At 41.9% G+C, this 26,394-nt stretch overlaps 1 protein-coding gene across 3 annotated transcripts in view; it reads right to left on the reverse strand.

Moving 5' to 3' along the window:
• NINL (ninein like) overlaps positions 1-26,394 on the reverse strand; it is a 246,067-nt gene that overhangs the window by 61,658 nt on the left and 158,015 nt on the right. Inside the window, exons 14-18 of one of the 3 annotated variants that reach the window (XM_082252540.1) lie at positions 20,458-20,608; positions 20,295-20,360; positions 20,084-20,202; positions 14,898-15,244; positions 4,823-6,112 (exon numbers count right to left, since the gene is read on the reverse strand). In XM_082252540.1, the coding sequence (XP_082108666.1) occupies positions 4,823-6,112; positions 14,898-15,244; positions 20,084-20,202; positions 20,295-20,360; positions 20,458-20,608 (1,973 nt within the window). Of the gene's footprint in view, positions 1-4,822; positions 6,113-14,897; positions 15,245-20,083; positions 20,203-20,294; positions 20,364-20,457; positions 20,609-26,394 lie in introns of all 3 variants that reach the window. The other 2 variants (XM_082252539.1, XM_082252541.1) reach the window with 2 other exon arrangements.

Below are 26,394 nucleotides of genomic sequence, written 5' to 3' on the forward strand. Positions count from 1 at the left end.
ACTGCATTGGGGGCACGCACGCTGATCTCTGTATTGGGGGCATGTATGCTGGTCACTGCATTGGGGGCACGCACGCTGATCTCTGCATTGGGGACATGTATGCTGGTCACTGCATTGGGGGCACGCACGCTGATCTCTGCATTGGGGGCATGTATGCTGGTCACTGCATTGGGGGCACGCACGCTAATCTCTGCATTGGGGGCATGTATGCTGGTCACTGCATTGGGGGCACGCACGCTGATCTCTGCATTGGGGGCATGTATGCTGGTCGCTGCATTGAAGGGAGCACGCACACTGATCTCTGCATTGGGGGCATGTATGCTGGTCACTGCATTGGGGGCATGTACGCTGGTCACTGCATTGAAGGGGGCATCTACGCCGGTCACTGCATTGTACGCATGTACGCTGGTCACTGCATTGAAAGGGGGCATGTATGCTGGTCACTGCATTGAAAGGAGGCATGTATGCTAGTCACTGCATTGAAGGGGGCACGCACGCTGATCTCTGCATTGGGGGCATGTATGCTGGTCACTGCATTGGGGGCATGTACGCTGGTCACTGCATTGAAAGGGGGCATGTATGCTGGTCACTGCATTGAAAGGGGGCATGTACGCTGGTCACTGCATTGAAAGGGGGCATGTACGCTGGTCACTGCATTGAAAGGGGGCATGTACGCTGGTCACTGCATTGAAGGGGGCATGAACGCTTGTCACTGCATTGAAAGGGGGCATGTACGCTGGTCACTGCATTGAAAGGGGGCATGTGAGCTGGTCACTGGATTGAAAGGGGGCATGTATGCTGGTCACTGTGCATTGAAAGGGGGCACGCTGGTCACTGTGCATTGAAAGGGGGCACGCTGGTCACTGTGCAATGAAAGGGGGCACGCTGGTCTCTCTGCATTGAAAGGGGGCACGCTGGTCACTCTGCATTGAAAGGGGGCACGCTGGTCTCTCCGCATTGAAAGGGGGCACGCTGGTCTCTCCACATTGAAAGGGGGCATGCTGGTCTCTCCGCATTGAAAGGGGGCACACTATACCTTATTTACTGAAGGCCCCTTTCACACTTTTGCGACCTCAAAGTCACGCAATTTTTTACAGCTTTTTTTGCCGCAAAGCAATGCTTATTACATTTTTCTGTTTGCGCCCCCCCAAATATTTTGAGCACCAGCCGCCACTGCCCTTAACACATGTGACAGACGTGAAAGGGTCTGGAGAAGCTGTGGAGAACGTTATACTGCCTATACTATAACATCATTCAGCAAGACCGGTTTGGTGGTGGGTCGGTGATGGTCTGGGGAGGCAAATCCATGGAGTGACGCACAGACCTCCACAGACTAGACAATGGCACCCTGACTGTCATTAGGTATCGAGATGGCATCTTTGGACTCATTGTCAGACCATACGCTGGTTTAGTGGGTTCTGGGTTCCTCCTGGGGCACGGCAATGCCCAGCCTTATGTGGCGAGGGTATGCAGCCAGTTCCTGAAGGATGAAGAAATTCATACCTTTGAATGGCCCCCAAGCTCGTCTGACCTAAATCCAAGTTTAGGTCAATCCATCCTGCACATCAGTCTATTCAGGAGCTCAGCGATACCCTGGTCCAGATATCTGGGAGGATATACCCCAGGACAAATCCGTTGTTTCATTAGGAGCATGCCCTGATGACATCAGGCATGCATACAAGCACATGGGGGGCCATACAAACTACTGAGTACCATTTTGAGTTGCTGCAATGAAATTTTAGCAAAATGGACTGGCCTGCTGCATAATTTTTTCACTTTGATCTTCGGGGGAGCCTTTGAATTCAGCCCTCTGTAGACTGATCATTTTCATTTCCATCAAATTATGTGGCATCCTTTCGTTCCCAACACATTACCCAGTCCATATAAGTATAGATATCCAGCATATTTTTCCCCATTGAGATCCGATGTGTTTTCAAAGTGTTCCTTTAATTTTTTAAGCAGTGTATATTGGCTACACACACACACACACACACACACACACACACAAACCCACACTACATTCCTACTGTATAATCCCTGAACATCCTCTTTAAGTACTCCCACAACACAGTTGTTAATCTAAACAGCCAATTCCATTCAATTCTGCCCTACGTAATCAAAAAATTGTGATTAGATTTACTGATTAGGGCCTTGTATGACAAAAACAAACCTCTGCAGGAAACCCTACAACCAGTTTCCAAAAAATATAGGATATCGTTTTCTTATTGGTACCCAGTTTGCTCTGTTCATAGCTGCTCATCAGATAAAAAAAAAAAATCTAATTCTAGTGGAAGTGTGAAAGCAGGCAGAACTGTTCTTTTTTAGAGAAAAGACACTGACAAAAACAGGTCCAATGTAAGCCATGACAGTAATAATACAGGTAAGTCATGGATGTATGTCCGCTATTGTAAAATATTTATCACCTGCACAAAAGAACACAGTCATTAGTACAGTATATAAATTCACACAAGTATTACCTCCACTGTTAAATGATGGTAGTTTCTGGACACAAAGCCTATTCATACCCACATTTACATTTTGGAGTAAGATCTAGTTGTCATATTTTGAAATCAGATCTTAACCAATACAATTTACCCTTTATGAATGCAAACAGAGGTCCCAAACCCTGTAAGCTCATGAGCCACATTCAGATAGCAATCATAATGAACCAAAATAGGTCTAGAAACAATATCATGAAAAAAAGCATAACAAATTATATTAAATTGCTTGAAGACTTGATCGGTAAAGTCTCTGATTGGCCCATATCTAAGTATAACATCTGATGAGTGTTTTTACAACTCCATCAATTAAATTCTATTGAATATTTTCAACAGTGTCTTCTCTGGCATTGCAGCATTGGAACATCAGGGCCATGCTATAACAGGAAAAAGAATAACAGCACTGTCTTAATGCAGTATACTGGTTGCAATATTTAAATGACCGCCAACAATGATCACCACTTAGGACAGGGGGTTCCAAACTGCGGCCCTTTCCTAGCCTTTATCTGGCCCTTCGGGCACTATTCCTCCCATTGCCACCAATAATAGGGCACCATTTATTCCCCTTATCCCAGTGATGGAGTACTATTTCTCCCACTAATCCCAATGATGGGGTACTACTCCTCCCACCAATACCAATGATGGGGTACTACTCTTCCTTCTACCGACGACCAACCTTGAGGCCATGTTTATTTTCACTGATGCTGGGACATTTTCTACTCCTATTGGCCACAATCTGGCCTCCTAAATACCAATGATGGGGCACTACTCTTCCTTCTACCGACGACCAACCCTGAGGCCATGTTTATTTTCACTGATGCTGGGACATTTTCTACTCCTATTGGCCACAATCTGGCCTCCTAAATACCAATGATGGGGCACTACTCTTCCTTCTACTGACGACCAACCCTGAGGCCATGTTTATTTTCACTGATGCTGGGACATTTTCTACTCCCATTGGCCACAATCTGGCCTCCTAAAGTCTGAAGTACAGTAAACTGGCCCTTTGTTTGAAAAGTTTGGAGACCCTTCCATTAGGATGACAGCAGATATAATGTATGATATGGCAATGTTACAAAAGTAATATAGTCAAGTGTATTATGTATATAACAGCAGGTAAATATGTAGATGGCCACAAGGTTGGTACAAAGAACATGCTAACTGGTAAACATGAGCAGCTGCAAAAAGAAGAAAAGAACTACACGTGGCTCAACAGCCCCAGATTCTAGACTACTGATACAAATAAGTTGGCTCTGTCTTTCAAAATGATCTACGCCACACTAAATACATAAAAAAGAGTGACTTCTATAAAAACAGTGCTTAAGTCATGAATCATTAACCAAACAATTTTCAGTAAACAGCCTTTGAAATTTAGATGAACAGGTTGCTACTTATTACTGTAAATAAGCCCCAATATATAAACTGCAACGTTAAAAACAATCTAAAATAAATCTAAAAAGCATAGTGAGATGAAACACTAATGCTGGTCATACATGCACAGAATGTCGGCCAAAACTGGTAGTTTTCAGAAAGATCGTTCGACATTCGTGCTGTTAGTGAACCCAATTTACCGACAATTTTGGCCATGGGCCCGGCTAATGTCAATGAATCTGAAGCAAAAACTTTTACCGTTTCAACTAAAGTATATACGTGTATGTTATAATCAAAACAAAAAGAAAATTCTGTCTTATATGTTTTTATTGTTATCGAACGATCACTATGAACATGGAAACGATCTTATAAAAGACTTTATTCTATCAGTTATTGGACAATTCGCTTTCAAACGACGAATAATCGTTCAGTCTGCAAACGGCCGAAATTCTGTACGTTTATGGCCAGCATAAGAAACTTCTGTTTGTGCCACTATTTGTAATTCAATTCTGAAATGCTATTTTGTTAGTGTGAGCAAAGAATAAACAGTGGAGTGTGCAGAACATAATAAGAAAGAAAAAAAGAGTGCCCCCTAAAGTATAAAATATATATAATGGTAATGATAAAATGTTTAAAGGGGAAATTTATAAACATGGAAAAATAAAAAGGTAGACCTGAACATTATAAAATCATGACTATGAAAGTTTTCAGAAACATTCCCTTTTTTTTTTGCTTTCATAAATGTCCCCAATTAACAGTGAAAAATGCCCTGCAAATTGTCTTGATTAGTAAACCTGGAAAAAATAATAGGGATGTTACGAACATTTATAAGGCGTTGTACAAGCTTGAATAGCCTAGAAAATTTCCCATAATCAAAAAGTCAGTGGATGGTTAGTATTGTGTCAGGTGCTCATTCAGTGTAGTTTAAATGGAAAAAAAATCCGTCATCTAACCTGTCATCCTGGTTTGAAATGTTTTCTTGCTCTAGCCTCCGTACCAAGTCTTCTAGCTCAAAAAGCCTGCTTTTAACATAGTTCTTCTCTCTTTCAAGCTGGTCGGTGGATTCCTGGATTTGTTGAGCAGTTAGCTGTTCTAGCTGTTGGCACTGACTCATTGCTTCTCTGAGATGCCCGAGTAGGAGGTTTAATATGTCGTCCTTGCTTATCAGCTGCTGGCATAACGGGGGATGGTTATCAACAAGCTCTTTGACATTTCCGATTCGGTAATGGTACTCACTTTTGGGTGTGCTATCTCCACCTAGCTCTTGCTCTAGTGCTTTGCTTCTCATAAGCTTGTACTCCAAGCCAATATGGCCTGCTAACACTGCCACCTGTTTCTCCAGTTCTTCTTCCTCTCTGCCAAGCATCTGAAGTGCCGATTCCAGGTTTCTGACATGCGCATCGCCTTCAAGCAGCTGAAAGGTCAGGTCTTTTGGTTTGTCCTTAGCCAACATGCATTCGTCTTCTCTTTTTTTTGATTGGTTGCTCAGATGTATTTGGTCTTCACCATATCCTTTCTGATGCACAAGAGTCTCTTGAGCCTTTGTTTCTTCATGCAGCTGTGCTCTCAAAGAAGCTACCAAGCTCTCCATCTCTTGCAGAATCATCAGTACATGCTCCTGTGCTTGTTTTAGGGACTGTTCTCCTTTCAACACCTCTCCAGCAGACGAGACCAGCTTGTGCTGTACGTATAAAGGTGCAGAATTACTTTGAATCCAGACATTTTCATTCTGTTGCTTATTTGTATTGTCCATCATTTGATGTTCTAGCTCTGTACTTCCTGCCTGTAGAGAAAATAAATGTGCTCCTTCGTTCCCCTCTGTACAATGATCACTGAGTCTGTTCACTAAAGACAGCTTCTGTTTCTTGATTAGGTTAGTTTTGGCTTTTAGCACAAGTGCATTCAAGCCCTCAATTTCATGGTTAAGCCTATTAATGTGATCTCTGTAGTAGCTTTCTAACATTTCCTTCTCAATAGCGAAGGTTTTACAATTACCAGTTTGTTCCTCATTTGGTTTCTCGACTGGGTTTGTCTGATCATTTTTCCATTGCGCCCTCTCTTTTTCTTGCCATCGGCTAATCTCATCCATGTGATCCTGTATTAGGGCCTTCTTTTCCCACTCATGTTTTTGCAAGAGCTCATTCTTTTCATTTAGATGCTGTTGTATTAAAGACTGGCAATACTCGGTATACTGAGATTCAATCTGTGCCAATTTCTCAGCAAGTTCTTCCTCTGCCTCTTCCCTATAGACAAATGGATGGTTCACCTGAATTAAATATAATTATACATGCATTTTCCAAATCATGTCTTAAGAAAACATTAATGTATCCAATGTTAGCTAAGAAAGCCATCATTGATAACCTCTGTATTTAGTAATAAATAACAAATCTTTAAAGGAAACTGCTCAGTTGAAATAGTCTTTAGAGAGCAGTAAATCGTTCACATGACATTTAAAATTCATTATATTTAACCAACCACAAATCACCAGAATTTCTGGCTCTCCTCAGTAATCCATGGATACCGTATTTTTCGGACTATAAGGCGCACTGAAAATCCTAAAATTTGATCAAAAACTGGCAGTGCGCCTTATAATCCGGTGCGCCTTATATATGAAAATAGTTTGAAAAGTTACCGTTAACTGGATGGTTTGACCAAAGGGTGCAACCACTGGACATAAGTGTCAATCGTTCCTTCAAGGCGAAACTGCGAATCACGTGGGAAAACTGGATGATGGAAGGAGAGCACTCCTTCACGAAGACCGGGAGGCAACGCCAGGCCAGTAATGCCACTGTGTGCCTGTGGATAGTGGATGCCTGGCATAAAGTATCCGCCAGAACTGTCATCCGAGGGTTCACGATGAGCACCTGCCAGTAAACCTCGTGCGGATCAACGTTCCAAAAAAAAAAAGTGCGCCTTATATATGAAAATAGTTTGAAAATTTACCATTCACTGATAACTGATACTGCGCCTTATAATCCGGTGCGCCTTATAGTCGTGAAAATACGGTACTTCTAAAACTATCGGTGATTAATAAGCATTTCCTGAGGAAGTGCAAAATAATATTCACTACAGAGTGCAGTAACCCACAGCAACTAAATACAATGAAAATAGATGAAAATACTGAATTGAACTGTAAAGAATTGCCTTTTTTTTTTTTTAAGACAATACTATCTTTCTCAATTTTTTATACTTTGAGTTCCGTTAAACTCTTCCAGACACTTCCTGTCTATATGCATGTACTCCAGTGATGTCTGCATGACATTTCTCAAGCAAGGTTTTCTGATGGTGACAACAATAAAACAAGCCTGCACAATGTGCATTGGCACAGACACTTAGCCCACGTTTACAATGAATGCGGCTTTGAAATCGTGTGACTTCACTTGAAATCACACAATTTCAAAGCCGCACGTCAGTGCGACTACAGGTGCGACTTGGCTTACATCTGTGTGACTTCAAAGTCAGCATTATACCGATTCGAACAATTCAATTGTTAACAATAGGGTGCGACTTGTCATGCAATTTGACTTTATATATATTTTTTTCATTTAACTATTTTTTTATGTATTTTTTTTTCATTTTTTTTTTTTTAATTCATTTAACTTTATTGCTATTGTAAGGGGGCTAACAAGCCCCCTATGTAATAGCTTTGAGCAGGTGCCAGGTACTATTTATGGAAACATCAGGGGTCTATTAGACCCCCCAATGCCTCCTCTGCCCTCCAAAGCAGCTAAACAAGCACAGATCGTGCTCGGTTAGCTGCTTCACTGGCTGTAACAGCCAAGGAATGACAGATCTGAATCTGGAAGTGACAAAATTATTGCTGCTTCTGGCTTCTTTAGTCACAGAGGAAATGGGGGAGGACATGATTTTCCATCCTCTGTGTGAAGCCATCCTTACCATTCACCATGGTCCAAGGCTCCCCAGAGGAACGAGAAAGCCCAGGCGGCGGCCCTTCTTGTTACACCTGGATCACTTTTACTGGATCGCCCAACCCTAGCTGCAGCCATGATCTTGGTTTATCCACTTTCTGACATGTCGCATATATATATGTACAGTGGTCAGAAAATGTTTAAAGTGCCCTTGTGAGCTTTTTTTTGGAATTTTATACATGGACTGAATATACAAGAGAGCAACTTGTTTATACTTAAAAAAGATACTTATTTATGCATGGGGATCTTCTATGGCGATCACTCTCAAGACTCCATCTCCCCCTGATTTTATATATATATTTATAAATAAGGCGAATGCTGCATAGTGAACTTTTTATTGTTGCAATGTATACATATTCCATACCTGTGGGACCACTGTAGTAGTGGTCATGGACTTTTGGGTCCTGTGACATCCCCGTCACTCCACCTCATTCAATTAGAAAGCACTTTGCATTAATTGGGAAAAATGCAAGGCATTCTCCCAAGCGATCAACACCCTGTGGATACTTCTACAGGGAAGCTGCTCAGCACAGGAACCAGAAGACTGCAGCAATCACTGAAGTAGTGCTTCCACAGCAACCCCACTGGTATGGAATATGTATACTTACATTGGTCCAAACTAAACCAACGTAACTATGCAAAACAAACCAAACCTGGAATTCAGCTTTAACATTTTAAAGCAGACGTAAGATTTTAGTAATTGGCGGTTACATATATATTAAAGCTTAGCTCCAGGAAATGTTTGCTGGGTCCAGCTTATTTTTACCTCTAATTATTGGTATTCTATGTCCAGTGGGAATGCTAAAAATCATAGTTGTATTATGATGCAAACCATTGTCGGCTTTGATCTTCCAGCTCAACCATTGTGAGTTCTGCCACTCATACAGCAAAGATAAGGGGTCACTCAAAATTTTCAATTTTCCCGTTCGGAAAACATCTTGTATTCATTGAATTTAATACATGTCTTTCTCTAAATAGATGAGGAGAGGGGAGGGTCAGGTGAACATCAGGATTTCACCTTGTCTTTGATAGATCAAAGCAGACAGTGCTATGTGGCATAGCACAACTAAGATTTTTAGCATTCCCAGGAAACCTTCATATGCAGTATACCAAGAATCTGAGGTAACTGTTACTTTATGGCAAAAAGCAAAAATTAAACATTTTCAACTGGCACAAAACATACTTCAGTATTAAGTACAGGCATAAGCTAACTAGATGATGTATTGCAAAACAGTATGTTAACATGCAGAGCCAGTCGATCACACATGCTAGAAAAGTTCAGAAAGGTTCTTAGAAGTACAGAATACATGCTTCTGTGTCTGCAAGTTGTTTAAAGTCAAATTTGGAGAGGGGGGGGGGGTGTTAAAAAAAAGTGCCTGAGACCTATATCTCCAAGTATCCCATTTCATAAAATCACTTGCCTCCCTGGTAATCCAGGTGCCTATGCAAGGCTGGCTATTGCTCCGCAACTCTGCACTATCTGTTTAAGGTACCTCCTTATTTTATAACCTTCTGCAAACTTACCTTTCAGAAATCCACTCCATACTGAAAAGGGAAGCGGAACTAGGTGAGACTTTTACTATAAAACAATGGCAATATGCCCTTAAGTCTATCTTTCAAGCATCTAAATGTACCAACCACTGGGAATTATCCCAGAAGTTTGCCCTTAGATGGTATTGGACTCCTTACAGGATTTCTAAATACCTCCTGTCCCAATCTCCCCTGTGATGGAGAGAATGCGGAACAGTGGGCCATCTCATGCATATCTTTTGGCCTTGCAAACACTTAACAAGCTTTTGGAACTAAATATTCTGCATAATATCTGAACTAACAGGGATCCTCACCCTATCCTCCCCAGCGCTGGCGATACTTAATTTGGGCATTGGTGGATTCCCTCCCAAATGCCGCAAAATTGTAACCCACATCCTGCTAGCTGCTAGAGTGCTCATAACAAGGCAATGAAAATCAAACGTATCCCCAAATTCCTTTAGAGGTAATTGACACGGTAAAACAAAAATTACGCTTACAAAACTTTACTGGCATTTAAACATGGTGGCAAACATTTATTCGATCAACATTAGCATTTATGGATTCTGTGGATTAGGAACCACTAACGATATGCTAGTATACTGGTATATACCATATACATGCTGCTTCTTTCTTTCTGATAACCAAACAATGTGCTTAGTAAAAAAATAACCTGTTACTGACCGCTTCTTCTTACTCTTGTTTTTTTGTTTTGATCGGTTACATTTGCTATGCTCCATTTCTTAATACATTGTTTAAGCTCAGTTTGGAGAGAGCCGTGCATTAGAATATTGTCACCCACAGTTTCTGTAAAACTTTCGGGGTATGTATCTTTGGCTCTACTACGTATTTTGCTGTATTTCTAATGTCAATTTTCAATAAAAAATCAATGAAACAAAAAAAGTGCCCGAGACAAACTTTGTCTCAACTTTCTTCAAACTGGAGCCCAGCCAATAAGATTTTACATTTTACATTTTACATTTTCTTTTTCTAAGCTATGTGGAAAGAATAAAAGGATAATAAATGACTGATTTATAAGCCAAAAGCACTTATTGGGATAGAATTTGTCTCAGACAGGTTTTCTTAACCCACCTTATATATATATATATATACACACATATACACACACAGTATCTGCCTATAAAACAACAACTTCATCTGAACAAATGTAACTATTAAAGGTTAAAATCTAAACTCTAACACAGGGGTCTCCAAACGTTTTAAACAAAGGGCTAGTTTACTGTCCTCCAGACTTTAGGGGGGCCGGACTGTGGCCATTGTGAGTAGAAACTGCCTTCGCGTCAGTGGGAGTAAACAATGCATCTGTTATTAGGGGAAAAAATATTACCCCATCATTGGTGTCAATAGGAAGAATAGCGCCCCATCATTGGTGCCAATAGGAGGAATAGTGCCCCACCATTGATGTCAGTGGGAGAATTAGTGCCCCACCATTGATGTCAGTGGGAGAATTAGTGCCCCACCATTGGTGTCAGGGGAAGAATTAGTGCCCCTCATTGGTGTCAGAGGGAGAATTAGTGCTCTATCAATGATGTCAGTTTGAGGAATAGTGCCTCATCATTGTGTCAATGGGAGACATATTGCCCCATTGTTTATATCAGTAGCAAGAATGATGCCCAATTGTTGGTGTCAGTGAGAGAAATGATGGTTTCAGTGGGGGGAATAGTGTCTTTTATCAGTGGAAAGAAAAGTGCCCCAAGGGCCGGATAAAAGGTAAGCAAAGTGCTGCATCATTCATTAAAGTGTATTTTTTTCCCCATAAAAATAGCTTTTGAAAGACCGCTGTGCAAATACGGTGTGACATAAAATGTTACAATGATCACCATTTTATTCTCTAGGGTCTCTGCTAAATATATATATATATATATATATATATATATATTTGTATATAGGTGCATCAAGATTCAAACAGCTCCACGCTAAAGATTCATTCACGCACGAACAGCGCTAAAGTCCATGAAATAAACCATGAATCAATCTATGAATCTATGGATGAATAGATCAATGAAGGGAAATCCGTGCATGCAGTCCCAGAATGTGAGGAGATGATGTCAGTGGGTATATCCTTGCAGACCCCCAAAAGCCTTCACCACACCGCTGTGTGCACCCTATAGTGGGGACACTTACCAGAACCAATCTGTATCCAATCTGTATGGACTTTAGCGCTGTTAGTGCGTGAATGAATCTTTAGCGTGGAGCTGTTTGAATCTTGATGCACCTATATACATGTATTAATTTATAGCAGCAGCTTACTTTATTTATTTAGTGTTCAGGAATACTTTGGCGCCGGGTGAGCGAAGTTTTTACTGTGGGTTCGGTGAGCGCCATACTTTGCTCCTATATACAATATATATATATTTAGACAAGCATTTTGCATCATGACAGAAATCTTTAAAAGGAGAAGTATGGGTAAAGCTTTTTTGTCCCTACTTCTATGGATCACAGGAGTGCAGTCCGTACTGCACTCCTGTGACCGGCTGTCAGTTGATGTCACGCCATTTCAGGCTGTGGAAAGATCCTAACTTTACAGTCAGGATCCACCTGCCTTTCAGCTGCACCGCTGGGAGACTGATCCAGCCACTTCCTACCTAGCCCAGTGCTCCAGTGAGTGCTGGAGGGGCAGAGCAGAGAACTAGTGACCGACATCCTTTTGCCATCTGTGCCCCATTGGGGAGATTTCCCTTTACTTGCTGTCCCATAGCCAAACAGGAACTGAGGGGAAATTACTGTAAATCAAGGGAATTCCTTGGGGACCCCCAGGCCACCAGATCTAGTGTACCCATTGGAAGATTTCCCCTCTATTACTTTTCTGGGGACAACCCAAAATTCGGGTAATTTCTTTTACTTTCAATGATAAGGGTATATATGACAAATAGAGAGGGTGAATCTCCCTACCAGGGGCACAGACATCATTAAAAACTTAACAAGTGTTCTAATCCCTCGCTACTCTATCCAAAACTAAAAAAAAAAGTTTTGCCTTTAATTATACTTTAATTGCATAGTCCACCTTTTGCTAAAATGTGATAAAGGCACTCGCCAGAACACTCTGATCAGCGCTCTCAGTCATTGTCTGAGAGTGCTGATCGGGAGCCAATCAGCAGACCGTTTTCAGTCAAGTCTCTTCGACAGAAGCTGGCCACGCGGCCATCTTCTGTCAGACCGGCTACAGTACACAATATCGGACAGTTTCCTTGTAACCGGCCTATGCCACCCAACATTCGTCCCGTGTGTACTAGGCTTTAGACTTCGTGCACTCTCTAATTAACAGACCTGGTCAGACACACCCTTCCCTGCAATACAAATCAGTTTGAGGGTGCTCTGCTGCTACAAACCACTGCAGTTTGAGGGCTGGAAGCAGTTATTTCATTGACAGGCGACAGTCATTATTTATAACTTTCTGCAGTACAGGACTATAAAGAGGTATAAATGTGCAAGACTTCAATTGGTCTTTAAGAATCACTTAAAGGAAGGGATCTTAACTTGCTCACTGAAAATTCACTTTACATTTCCTTTAAAAATATTGTGAAAATATTAGACCTCTGCCAAGCTGAATCAAACACCTCTAGAGAGAAGTTGGTAATTTTGTAAAAAAAAAAAACTGGAATGCCCATATTGGTTTAACAGGGACACCATTGCACATCTACCTCAGGGCATGCAAATATTGCAACCGATGGGCTGCTTTAGGATAACTGCACACCAGGATTAATTTGTGGATTAAGAAAAAAAAAAACGAACAGATTCCTCCATCCACAAAAGGAAGGTGCCATTTGCCCCTCCCTTCCCCAACAGGACATTGTGTTCTAAAAGCGAGTCCCGCTGCTGGCAGAATACACTGATCAGTGACTGCAGCAAATGTTTTCCATCATGTCCTTTCAACAGAGGTCAATTAAGCAAACAGATTCCTCCATCTACGCTGTACAGTGCGGATGGACAAATCTCTTATCTGAACTATTGTTTTCTGACAGAGGTGACTGCCACGATACCTGAATACTGGCTGCATCTGACTGGCTACTGCTTGGCTGACAGTTTTTCACCTGGCTCCTTTCATTTTTCACTTCATTTTTTTTTAACCTTCTAGGGGGCCACAGGGCACTTGGTCTAGTTCAAATATGTCCCTTCATTTTTGTGAAAGTTCCCACCCAGTCCACCAACTCTGCCAGGAAGGAGTTGGCAGCACTGTGTCTATCTGCTTTTACACATCCACAGCCCAACCAGCGGATGACGCAGCCCTGCAGCACTGTGTGAGCTGTCAGTTTTATGAATGAGCAAACAGCAATGTCCAGCTGTGTTACACATGGCACTGGCCTGACATCACTGATTGCTCATTCATAAATAGTGAAAGCTCACACAGTGCTGCAGTGTTCTGTGACCCCCTCAGCAGATTTGTGGACGTGTAAAAGCAGCCCTGATATACACACAGCCGATCTGTCATGATTATCAATGACCAAGCAGCACGGTTTGTTCATTTATCACAGTAAAAGATCATTCAGAGTTGCCGCTCTGTGTAATGTATCTGCAGCTGCTTGCACACGTAAAGGGGGTGGAGCTACAGTCAGCACCAAGAAAAGTTTTTAAGGGACAATTGGGCCAGTGATCAGTACAGGAACAAATGCTATATGCATTTGGTCCCCTGGGGCACTACACAAGCAGAAAAAAAGTGCAGTATGTAGTATTTTCATTAATATTGTGTGGCGATTGAAAAAAAAAAAAAAGATTTTGTAAAAAGTCCCTTTGTGTAAAGAAAAAACGATGTATTCATTATTTAATGGAAGAACTATACTCAATTAGGTCTTTACCAATGTGATTACAATTGTAAGACCTGTTAAAACAGTACTGCAGGTTAATTGCTATGTGGCTTCTATTTTGCCAACAGCCAAATTGAATGTGTTGCTGCAGCGCTGGAGTATCAAGGAGCTCTTACCATGGGTTTAGAATAGAACAAAACCAATTATGGAAGACAAAACTCAATTACAAACTTAAAAATATTTAATCATTTAAAGTGTATTCAGAGGGAGCAAGTAAAAAAAAATCTCCAGCAAGGTGTTATTTTTTTGGAATGTTAATAACATTTAAATAGTCATCAATAAAAGAAGTGACAAGTGCCCAGCACCAGTGTTAAGGAGGAATGTCCCAGTTTCCCTGACAGAAGGGCTGGGATGTAACAGAATACACCATCCAAATGAAAGGAAAATTAGGGTACATGCATTTTGTGATAAAAATTCACATTTATCTTACAATAAGTGCAGTTTTAGTAGTGATTTACAAGTAATACTGAGGCAGATGTTATTAAGACGTACAAAACATATAAAGAGCATAAATTGCCATGCATGACAAGCAAGTCCCTGATAACTGTTTCTTGTGATTCATGCAAAAGGTTGCAGCCCAGCTGCATACAGGACAACAGAATACAAAACGGCAGCAAGCAACATAGGTTGAGGCAGCAGTACGGATCAGAAAAGTCACTGGACATGAGCAAGGGAATGGGGTTTTTGCACTAAAACCAGCACAAAGCATCTACTCTAGTATACCATAGAGTAAATAAGTTATATCAGACCTCATTGACTGAAGTTCATGCTGGTGGCTCCTCTGTAGCTCTTCCTCCAGCTGGTCCTTCTCCCTGCATAGACGCTGACCCAGTGCAGACACTTCCTTTGCATAATATTCCTCCATGCCAGCTCTCTCTTTCTCAAACTTCTTCTCCATTTCCTGGAGCTGAGCAGCTTTGGGAAGTTGTTCTTTCAAGCCATCTATCACCTCTTGATATTTAGCATTGAGTTCCTCAAGGTCAGTCTTCTGCTCCTCAAGTTCACTGATTTCCAGCTTGAAGTTCTGCTCTGTGTCTTTCCTCTCTTTTTCAAAGTTAACTTTCATAAGTTCCAATTCCCTCTCGTAATAGTTAACCTAGAAATGGCAAGAATATGTAAGAATTTTTCATCAGAGATACCTCAAAATCAAGATGTTAGGTGAAATCCACGGTATGCCCTCAATTAAAGTGCACCTCCAGATTTTAGGGAAGTTTATATACACTGCTCAAAAACAATTAAAAGAACACTTTGAAAACACATGAGATCTCAATGGGGAAAAATATCATGCTAGATATCTATACTGATATGGATTGGGTAATGTGTTAGGAACAAAAGGATGCCACATCATTTTATGCAAATGAAAATGATCAACCTACAGAGGGCCGAATTCAAAGACCCCGAAAATCAAAGTGAAAAAATGATGCAGCAGGCTAGTCCATTTTTCTGAAATTTCATTACAGCAACCCAAAATGGTACTCAGTAGGTTGTATGGCCCCTACGTGCTTGCATGCATACCGGACAACATCGGGGCATGCTCCTAATGAGAGGACGGATGGTGTCCTGAGGTATTCCCTCCAACATCTGGACCAGGGCATCACTGATCTTCTGAACAGACTGAGGTGCAACCTGGCGGCGTCAGATGGACCAAAACATAATGTCCCAGAGGTGTTCTATTGGATTTAGGTTAGGCAAGCATGAGGCCATTTAATGGTATTATTTCCGTCATCCTCCCGGAACTGGCTGCATACTCTTGCCACATGAGGCCGGGCATTGTCGTGCACCAGGAGGAACCCAGGACCCACAGCACCAGCGTAGGGTCTGACAATGGGTCCAAGGATATTATCCTGATACCTAATGGCAGTCAGGATGCCATTGTCTAGCCTGGAGAGGTCTGTATGTCCCTCCATGGATATGCATCCCAAGAGCATCACTGACTCACCATCAAACCGGACAGGCTAAACTATGTTACAGGCAGCATAACTTTCTCTACGGCTTCTCCAGACCCTTTTACGTCTGTCACATGTGCTCTGGGTGAACCTGCTCCAATCTGTGAAAAGCACAGGGCACCAGTGGCAGGCCTTCCAATTCTGGTGTTCATTGGCAAATGTCAATCGAGCTCCACGGTGACAGGCAGTGGGCACAGGGCCTACTAGAGGCCACCCTCATGAAGTCGGTTTCTGCTTGTTTAGTCAGAGACATTCACACCAGTGGCTTGCTGGAGGTCATTTTGTAGGGCTTCAGCAGTGCTTGTCCTGTTCCTCCTTGCTCAAAGAAGCAGATACCAGTCCTGCCGATGGGTTAAGGACCTTCTACGACCCTGTCCAGCTCTCCAAGAGTAACTACCTGTCTCCTGGAATCTCCTCCATGCTCTTGAGACTGTGCTGGGAGACACAGCAAAACTTCTGCTAATGGCATGTATTGATGTGCCATCCTGGAGGAGTTGGACCGCCTGTGCAACCTCTATAGGGTCCAGGTATTGCCTCATGCTACCAGTAGAGACACTGACCCTAGCCAAATGCAAAACTAACGAAAAACAGTCAGAAAAGATGAGTGGGGGGAAAAAAAAGTCAGTGGCCTCCACCTGTAAAACTATTCCTGTTTTGGAGGTTGTCTCACTGTTTCCCATCTAGTGTACCTGTTGTTAAATTCATTAACACCAAAGCAGCTGAAACTGATTAACAACCCTCTCTGCTACTTAACTGACCAGATCAATATCCCAGGAGTTTAATTGACTTGCTGCTATACTCTGATTAAAAAGTGCTCCTTTAATTTTTTTGAGCAGTGTGTAGTTCGTTAGGACCTAGCTGGTCCAAACAAAGTATTTCCTTCGCTAACAGATGCAGTGACTATGTGCACTGTATACACTGTATGTAGCATCCGCTACATACAGTATACCGCTTAGTGTATCTGCAGCAGTACAGGAGCTTTCTGTTCTACTCCAAGAAAAAAAATCAAGTCGGGCCGAACACTGCTCAGCCATTCACTACCACACAGAAGTTCATTGCCCCAGCTTAGTTCCATCGACCTGTGAGTATTTAGTACTCCCATGAGTCTCTATTACTGTACTAAACCTTTTTTCAGGTATTTTTTCACTGATTTATTTTTTACTTAAACAATTATTCTCTCATAGATATACCTTGAGTGCATTTATCTCTGAAGAAGCGAGTGTACAGCTCGCGAAACGCGTCATTTCAGGATGCAGTATATTCTATATTCCATTATTATGGAACCATAACACATCATTAAGGCTACTTCTGAAACCAAGCTGTTTTACCATGATGTTTACCAATATTTGATATTACTATCGTATTTATGCTGTCTATTGTTTACTATTCAGCCAGTGGGCTAGTTCATATGTAATTCAATGTATGACACCATTTCTAGCTCTATAATATTTTATACTTGAATAAAAGTCTACTTTTTTATCTACATACTCTTGCATTTTATTACCAGCCACTAGCATTTCCTCATATAAAGTCCCGTGGGCCAATCTCTTTTTTGTCTATATATATATAATATATATATATATATATATATATATATATATATATTTTGGGATGGAGGTGTGCTAGGGAAGTAACCGGACCATTTCCCTGTTTTCACAGGGAGCTTTGTATTCTATGAATTATTAAAAAGCTTCCTCTGATTGGTTGAGGTGGAGATCGTGATGTTATCTGCCGGCTTCGCCACCGCAGCCAATCAGGGGAAGCTTTGTATTCATTCTTAAAAATACAAACCTCCATGTGGATGGCTGAACACAGCACTCACCCTGACTCGATTTTTTCCCGGGAGGAGGGCAGGGAGCTAGGTCCAGCAGAACATTGTATACTGTATGTAGCTGAAGCTACATGCAGTTTATACTGTGCTAACAGCTGCCGCATCTGCTAGTGAAGTAAAGTTTATTTGGACCATCGTGGTCCAAAGGACCTATTGAAACGTCACTAAACCTGGAGATCGAATTTAAACACAAATGGTCTAGGCAAATTCAAAGTTCTAAATTGCCATAGTGAAGGAACAATACAGGATTTTTGTATTGGCCAATGGACCTCTGTTCAGGAAACCAAAACCTTATTAAGATGACAGTTTCCAATCAACTCTAAGTTGCCCCTGGGGAATCCTTAGTTTTATATATATATATTATATATATATATATATATATATTTTTTTTTTTTCTTCAGTCGTCCTTGGCTATATTTCATAGTAATTATCCATGGATAATTTTTTTTTATAACAGTCATTCTTGGATATTTTAGAGGAACGAAATAGCATAAAGATCACAATAGCAGAAAAAGCATGCTCATTGTCATTGTTTGACTGTAAAGCCTGGCCATAGATGGTTCAAATCTCAGCCGGTTCATCGGGAACCAGCCAGGATTCTAACCATGTATGGGCAGGCTGAACATACCAAAGTTGATTGATTGAACAACTTGGGTACAACCAGCCTGTCGGATTTTCCATGAGATTATTGCTAGTGGCTCTTACACTGTGAGGTTGATTTACTAAAGGCAAATATACTGTGCACTGTAAGTGCAGTTGCTCTTGATCTGAGGGAAAGATCTGAAATGAGGGGGAAGCTCTGCTGATTTCTATCATTCAGTCATGTACAAGCAAAAATGCTGTTTTTTATTTTCCTTGCATGTGATTGAGTATTCTTTGCAAAGTGACACTTTACCTCATTTACTAAGCTCTGAAACAAGTGCAGTGCACAGTATATTTGTCTTTAGTAAATCAACCCCAATAGCTCCACGGGAGAGATTCCCCAATCAACACTTACTGTGTTGATTGGGTAATCAAGCAATTTTCTTTCTTGCAACCTGTGGTTGTAGGAAAGAAAATCGCTCTGTCTATGTCTACCTTAGAGCCCAAAAAATGTTTAGCTCAGAAAATGTGATAACTCTATTAGGTTACCCCCCTGGATGCCAGAACAGGTTAACGTTGACCTTTCATGGTTTAGTGCTTTCCTACATAAAAAAATGAGACCTTGTGTTTGTATTTACTGACTGATGACTTCTCTCTGCAGGGGAGGTAGAAAATAGTTAAAACACTCAGGGGGAAATCCAATCAAGAAAAAAGGACAGTTTTCTGGCGCTATGGCCTTTTGAAAATCTCTACCGCATGTTTAGGTAACTTTACCAACACGTACGGCAGGTTCAGGTAGTTCTTAATAGCGCCACTTTTAAAAATATCTACCTTCAGGTCATAGGGAATTAAAATGGAGGTATTTAAACCCTACTCTTAATTGGCTACAGAGATAGACAGAGTGCCTGTCTCTGTCCACAGTGTAGTAGAGTGGCATATTTGCCGCTGCTACTCCCTTCCTGTCACTAGTTGTTAAGGAAGCTGTCAGCTTCACAGCAGACAGCCACCTAACAACCAATGATGCTGCAGTGGTCAGAGCCAGATGGGGAAGCTGAGACACTAGTTTCCCAAGTCCACACTTGCCTTGTATTTGACAGCAAGCAGATTCCTTAGCCAATAGCAGGCTGTCGATTGTCTAAGGCTCCACCCACTGCTTGCTGTCATTTAAAAGGGGAGTAAACTTGATGGGGAACTAGTGTCTTTATATCCCCATCAGGCTTTGTCCCCTGTCCCAGGTACAGAACTCCCCCACCGCTGAGCTGTCTATGTAAAAGCTCCAGCAGCAGCAGGGAGCGCCGCTGTACTGAAGTCAGAGTGTTAGTATGGACATGTACTCAGGTGCATGTATCTGTTGCCGACACTAACATTTTTCTTGTGGAGGCACATTAGAACCAAGAGTGTCTTTAGCACTTATGAATTCTAGGGTCTTTTCTTACAATCAACCTCTTGACATAAGATATACCCCTGAATAAAACTAAAGAATTTTTGCCTAAATAGGAATCAGTACATTTCAGACTGAAGGCACAGTATACATTTGTAAATTTCCATAATATATCAGATACTCTGTTCTTCCAACCTTTGTTTCAAGTTGTATTTTAAGATCCTCAATTTCTTGCTGCAGTTCTTTCACTTGATGCTTTGTTAACTCAACTTCCATGGTCATAGAAGGAGTTTCGGACATGACAATGGACAAACCTAAAACAATAATAAGGGATATAAAACATTTACATTTTTGGAAGGCCATACTTTCAGTAGTCTGCTGATTCACAGTAAACACAGTTACTTACCATTTGAACCTGCTGAAGACACACTTCTTCTCAACCTTGAGGCCAGCCCCCTTTTTGCAGGTGTATCTGCTATGGCAGAAGCAAAAAAATCACAGATACAGAGAAATAAAAAACATAATACAGTTCAGTATAGTGTGGTTTCCTAATATTCTACCGGTATTACCATGGTTTTGATGGATCTTTTCTTTTGCCTTGTGGTGCAGTAACTTATTATCCTTCATCTTACCCAGTAAGCGTGAATATTTACTTTCACTGAGCTGGGATCGGAGGGTTTCAAGCTGGATCTGCAGTTCATCATTGTGATCACGTAATTCCTGCATATTGAATACTCTTATTAACCATTACACAAAATAATCCACACAATTCTAAAACAAAAATCACACATTCTCTATACTGTCTCTGATACAAACAATCATGATACAATATATTACCAAGTAGATGCTGGCTTATGTTGGAAAATAATATTGATAGCTTCTGTTATGTTTGGAAAGCCAGACCTAAAGTGTGAGCACTGCCCAAGCCATTACGGTTTTCAGAGATGTTAAATTACAAAACAAAGGAAAGCTGTTTTGTATACAGTAGGTAAGGGATAAGACCTTTGTCAGGTATTTTTACTGCTGTGTCTGCTCAGGGCCATCTTACCGAATGGGCACGCTGGGCAGTTGCCCGGGGGCCCCACCTGCCCAGCGACCAGCCCCAGCCAAGCATTAGTCCCAATTCCCATGTGCATCCCGCCGCTGAACTTAGCAGGTGGCAAGCGCCTGTCGGCCCTGCGCTGCTCTCAGGCCACTTGGGCCGTGGAGGGGGAGCCCACAACTGCAGGAATGCCTGTCTGCCTCCACGGGAAAAGGCACACACAGGACAGTCGAGTCTGACTCCCGTTCGTGTGTGTGTTCACCGGATCCAGCCACCGAACTTGGAAGCTGGCATTAGCCTGGCACTGCTGTACCAATAAATATAGCCTTATCGATAATTTGCATTTTTATTCTCGTGGTTGTAATTGTGTAGTCAGGGCCCCAGTGCACTGCATTGCTTGGGGCCCTTTAATGTCCTTAAGATGGCACTGTGTCTACTTTGGATAGGTTCAGAACAAAAAAAATAAGCAATCCAAAGGTTTATATGTGAGAGGGAATTCCTGTTGTAACTACTTCATTATAAAAAAAGAAAATTTGTGGAATATATTGAAATTGCAATCATACATAACTACCTCAGGTCATAATCTAATAATGTGATTTATGTATCTGCATGAAATAAGGCACAGCCTAAATAGGTATGTATGAGAAACACAAGGCCACATCGTTCGAAAAGCCCACACAAGCTCACCTTTACTCTCTGCTTCCCAAGAAAGGAGCAATTCCAGTGCAAGCATATTCAAGAATAAGGGCAGAGGGAAAGGCACTCATCAGTTAAGTACATGTTCTATTAGCCACAGATAATATAATCTCCAGTATAAAATAAGTACTTTAATGTTTACTGCTATCTGTTACCTCTTCTTTTACATATATATCATCCACTGGTCAGCATCAGAATGTCCCTACCACTGCTTTGGGATCACTCACTGTGGATGGATGCTATGTATTACACAACAGAACATTATTCTGCATCATAGCTGTCCATCATTGCTTTCAGGATATATGCACTATCTGCTGCCTACCAGCACATGCGTTAAAGGAAATCCTACTAAATCGCCTTCAAGCAACCATGAGGAGAAAAAAAAAAAAAAAACACAACCCAAGAAAGTCTAGTACCAAGATTTTAACCAGACATCATTTAAAAGAGAAGTAAGGCTTTAAAAAAAAAAAAAAAAAAAATACTCACTTAGGTGGATGCAGCATTGATCTAAATCTTCATCTGTCCCCGCCAGTTTTGTAATGAGAACTGAGCAATCAAAGATCGCTGATCTCTCAGTGCTCCCAGTCCGCTATGAGCAGAGAGCCGCTACTGTCAGTCAGCGGCTCTCTACTCTCCCCTCTAGCGCTCACTGGAGTGCTGGTTGCGGAGGGGGCAGAAGGGGCTGGCTCAGGCTCTAAGCTGAGCTGACCTGAGGATGCTGGGAGACTGAGCCAGGTGATGATCCAGGCTTGTGGGTGGGTCCCGACCATATGGTCAGGATCTTTCCCCAGCCTGGACCAGCTCTGTAAATTCAGCAGACAGCAGGCTTCAGGTTGCTTTTGGCTGAAAATGGGTCACAGGACTGCAGAACGAACTGCACACCTGTGATCCATAGGAAAAGTATGACCAAAATAACTTTGGCTACAATTCTACTTTAAGCAACTCCATTACAGATGTCACACAGCTTGCTTGCTACCCACTGTTGCAGCTGCTAAAAAAAACTATGTCAGTGACATCACATGTATCAGGGTGACAAATGACCTGTGAAGTAATCAGCACCATTCACAGGTAAACAAAGAATCCAGTATTGGTGATGTACTTGTAAATGTTTATTTTCATTTATAATAAAGATTTGCCTTGTTCAAAAAAATTGGGTAAAGCCAGTCGAGGATTTTCTTTATATATACCAGATGTATTTCTGATTTCATTGTAGCATTTTATTTTACCTTAATAAAATAAAACTTTAAAAGTAGATTCACAATTACCAGCTTTTTTGTCATACTGTGAGTGCAAAAAGTTAAGTGATGGCTTTCAGATGCTCTGGCAGAAAGCTACCTGCCACCCTAGCTCTTATCAGTACAGTATCTCACAAAAGGGATTACCCCCCCCACATTTTTGTAAATATTTTATTATATCTTTTCATGTGACAACACTGCAGAAATGACACTTTGCTACAATGTAAAGTAGTGAGTGTACAGCTTGTATAACAGTGTAAATTTGCTGCCCCCTCAAAATAACTCAACACACAGCCATTAATGTTTAAACCGCTAACAACAAAAGTGAGTAAATCCCTAAGTGAAAATGTCCATATTGGGCCCAAAGTGTCAATATTTTGTGTGGCCACCATTTTTTTCCAGCACTGCCTTAACCCTCTTGGGCATAGAGTTCACCAGAGCTTCACAGGTTGCCACTGGAGTCCTTTTCCACTCCTCCATGACAACATCACTGGGCTGGTGGATGTTAGAGACCTTGCATTCCTCCATCTTCTGTTTGAGAATGCCCCACAGATGCTCAATAGGGTTTAGGTCTGGAGACATGCCGGCAGCATTTATGCAGCCCCAGACCATGACACTCCCACCACCATGCTTGACTGTAGGCAAGACACACTTGTCTTTGTACTCCTCACCTGGTTGCTGCCACACATGCTTGACACCATCTGAACCAAATAAGTTTATCTTTGTCTCATCAGACCATAGGGCATGGTTCCAGTAATCCATGTCCTTAGTCTGCTTGTCTTCAGCAAACCGTTTGCGGGCTTTCTTGTGCATCATCTTTAGAAGAGGCTTCCTTCTAAGACGACAGTCATGCAGACCAATTTGATGCAGAGTGCGGCGTATGGTCTGAGCACTCACAGGCTGAACCCCCCACCCCTTCAACCTCTGCACCAATGCTGGCAGCACTCATACGTCTATTTTCAAAAGACAACCTCTGGGTATGATGCCGAGCACATCCACTCAATTTCTTTGGTCGACCATGGCAAGGCCTGTTCTGCGTGGAACCTGTGCTGTTAAACCGCTCTATGGTCTTGGCCACCGTGCTGCAGCTCAGTTTCAGGGTCTTGGCAATCTTCTTATAGCCTAGGCCAGTGATGGCGAACCTTGAAACCCAGATGTTTTGGAACTACAGTACATTTCCAATGATTCTCATGTACAGTATAGTTGAGAATCATGGGAAATGTAGTTCCAAAACATCCGGGGCGCCGAGGTTGGCCATTACTGGCCTAGTTCATCTTTATGTAGAGCAATAATTCTTTTTTTTAGATCCTCAGAGAGTTCTTTGCCATAAGGTGCCATGTTGAACTTCCAGTGACCAGTATGAGAGAATGGGAGCAATAACACCAAATTTAACACACCTGCTCCCCATTCACACCTGGGACCTTGTAACACTAATGAGTCACATGACACCAGGGAGGGAAAATGGCGAATTGGGCCCAATTTGGACATTTTCACTTAGGGGTGTACTCACTTTTGTTGCCAGCAGTTTAGACATTAATGGCTGTGTGTTGAGTTATTTTGAGGGGATAGAAAATGTACACTGTTATACAAGCTGTGCACTCACTACTTTATATTGTAGCAAAGTGTCATTTCTTCAGTGTTGTCACATGAAAAGTTAAAATAAAATATTTACAAAAATGTGAGGGGTGTACTCACAAATGTGAGATACTGTATGATCAGCCTTTCCTACCTTTCATGGACCGAAAGTTCTATTTACACATTCTTCTTTTCAACATTTCTGCCATAATGAAAAATGACAGAAATATCATACTGAAAAAAGGTTACTGCAAGTGGACTACATATTTTAGCAAGACCTGCATACACAGTGTTTCCATTTCTATCCTTGTTCTAATTGTCCATCATACAGGAATACAGCTGCCACAATCCGCTATAAAGCCAGTACCCAATCTACATCAGTAGTCTTTGTTAAGCTAGCCATAGACAGTTTTTTTTTTTCTCTTCTAGCCAGCAGGTTGAATGAAATTAAAAAAAAAACATAAAAACACATTGCTCAATCCACACAAATGAGGTGGATGGAGGAATTCCCCCTTTCAGAGGACATTATATTCTGATAGCTGGACTCACCACTGTCAGGTTAAAGAGGATCTTCTGTCAGATATGCTTAAATTAAAGGAGAAGAATAGCCAAAAGCAGAATAGCCAAAAACTTTTTTTGGCTTTACTTCTCCTATGGATCACGGGAGTGAAGTTCGACTATATGGTCGGGATCCACCCAGAAGCCAGGACCAGCAGTGGGTTCAGACACTCAGCAAGCCACTGGAGAGCCTGCACAGTGAGCCGTTGACTGACAGTACAGAGAGCTAAGCAATTAGTGGTGTTTGATCGCTCAGTTCTCGGTCCTGCAATCAACCTACAGAGGGCTGAATTCAAAGACACCCGAAAATCAAAGTGAAAAAAATGATGCAGCAAACTAGTCCATTTTGCTGAAATTTTATTGCAGCAACTCAAAATGGTACTCAGTAGTTTGTATGGCCCCCCACGTGCTTGTATGCATGCCTGACAACATCGGGGCATGCTCCTATTGAGGCGACGGATGTCCTGGGGTATTTCCTCCCAGATCTGGACCAGGGCATCACTGAGCTCCTGAACAGACGGAGGTGTAACCTGGTGGTGTCAGATGGACCAAAACATAATTTCCCAGAGGTGTTCTATTGGATTTAGGTCAGGCGAATGTGGGGGCAATGCAATGGTATCAATTCCTTCATTCTCCAGCAACTGGCTGCATACTCTTGCCACATGAGGCCGGACAGTGTTGTGCACCAGGAGGAACCCAGAACCCACTGCAGCAGTGTAAGGTCTAGTCCAAAGGTTTCATCCTAATACCTAATTGCAGTCAGGGTGCCATGGTCTAGCCTGTAGAGGTCTGTGAGTGCCTCCATGGATATGCCTCCCCAGACCATCACTGACCCACCACCAAACTGGTCATGCTGAACATGTTCTTTGGCCCTGTCCAGCTCTCCTAGAGTAACTGCCTTTTCGCCTGAAATATCCTCCATGCTCTTGAGACTGTGCTGGGAGGCACAGCAAAACTTCAGGCAATGGTACGTGTTGATGTGCCATCCTGGAGGAGTTGGAAAGCCCCCGCAACCTCTATAGGGTCCAGGTATCGCCTCATGCTACCAGTAGTGACACTGACCTTAGCCAAATGAAAAACTGGTGAAATACTGTCAGAAAAGATGAGTACGGAAAAAATGTCAGTGACCTTTACCTGTAAAAACATTTCTGTTTTGGGGGTTGTCTCATTATTGCCTATCTAGTGCACCTGTTGTTAATTTCATTAACACCAAAGCAGCTAACAACCCCCTCTGCTACTTAACTGACCAGATCAATATCCCAGGAGTTTACTGGACTTGATGCTATACTCTGATTAAAAAGTGTTCCTTTAATTTCTTTGAGCAGTATATATATACACTACCGTTCCAAAGTTCTGGGTCACTTAGAATTGTCCTTATTTTTTAAAGAAAAGCACTGTTT

Source organism: Pelophylax lessonae, assembly GCF_965119305.1.
Source record: "Pelophylax lessonae genome assembly, chromosome: 3".
Lineage (NCBI taxonomy): Eukaryota > Metazoa > Chordata > Amphibia > Anura > Ranidae > Pelophylax > Pelophylax lessonae.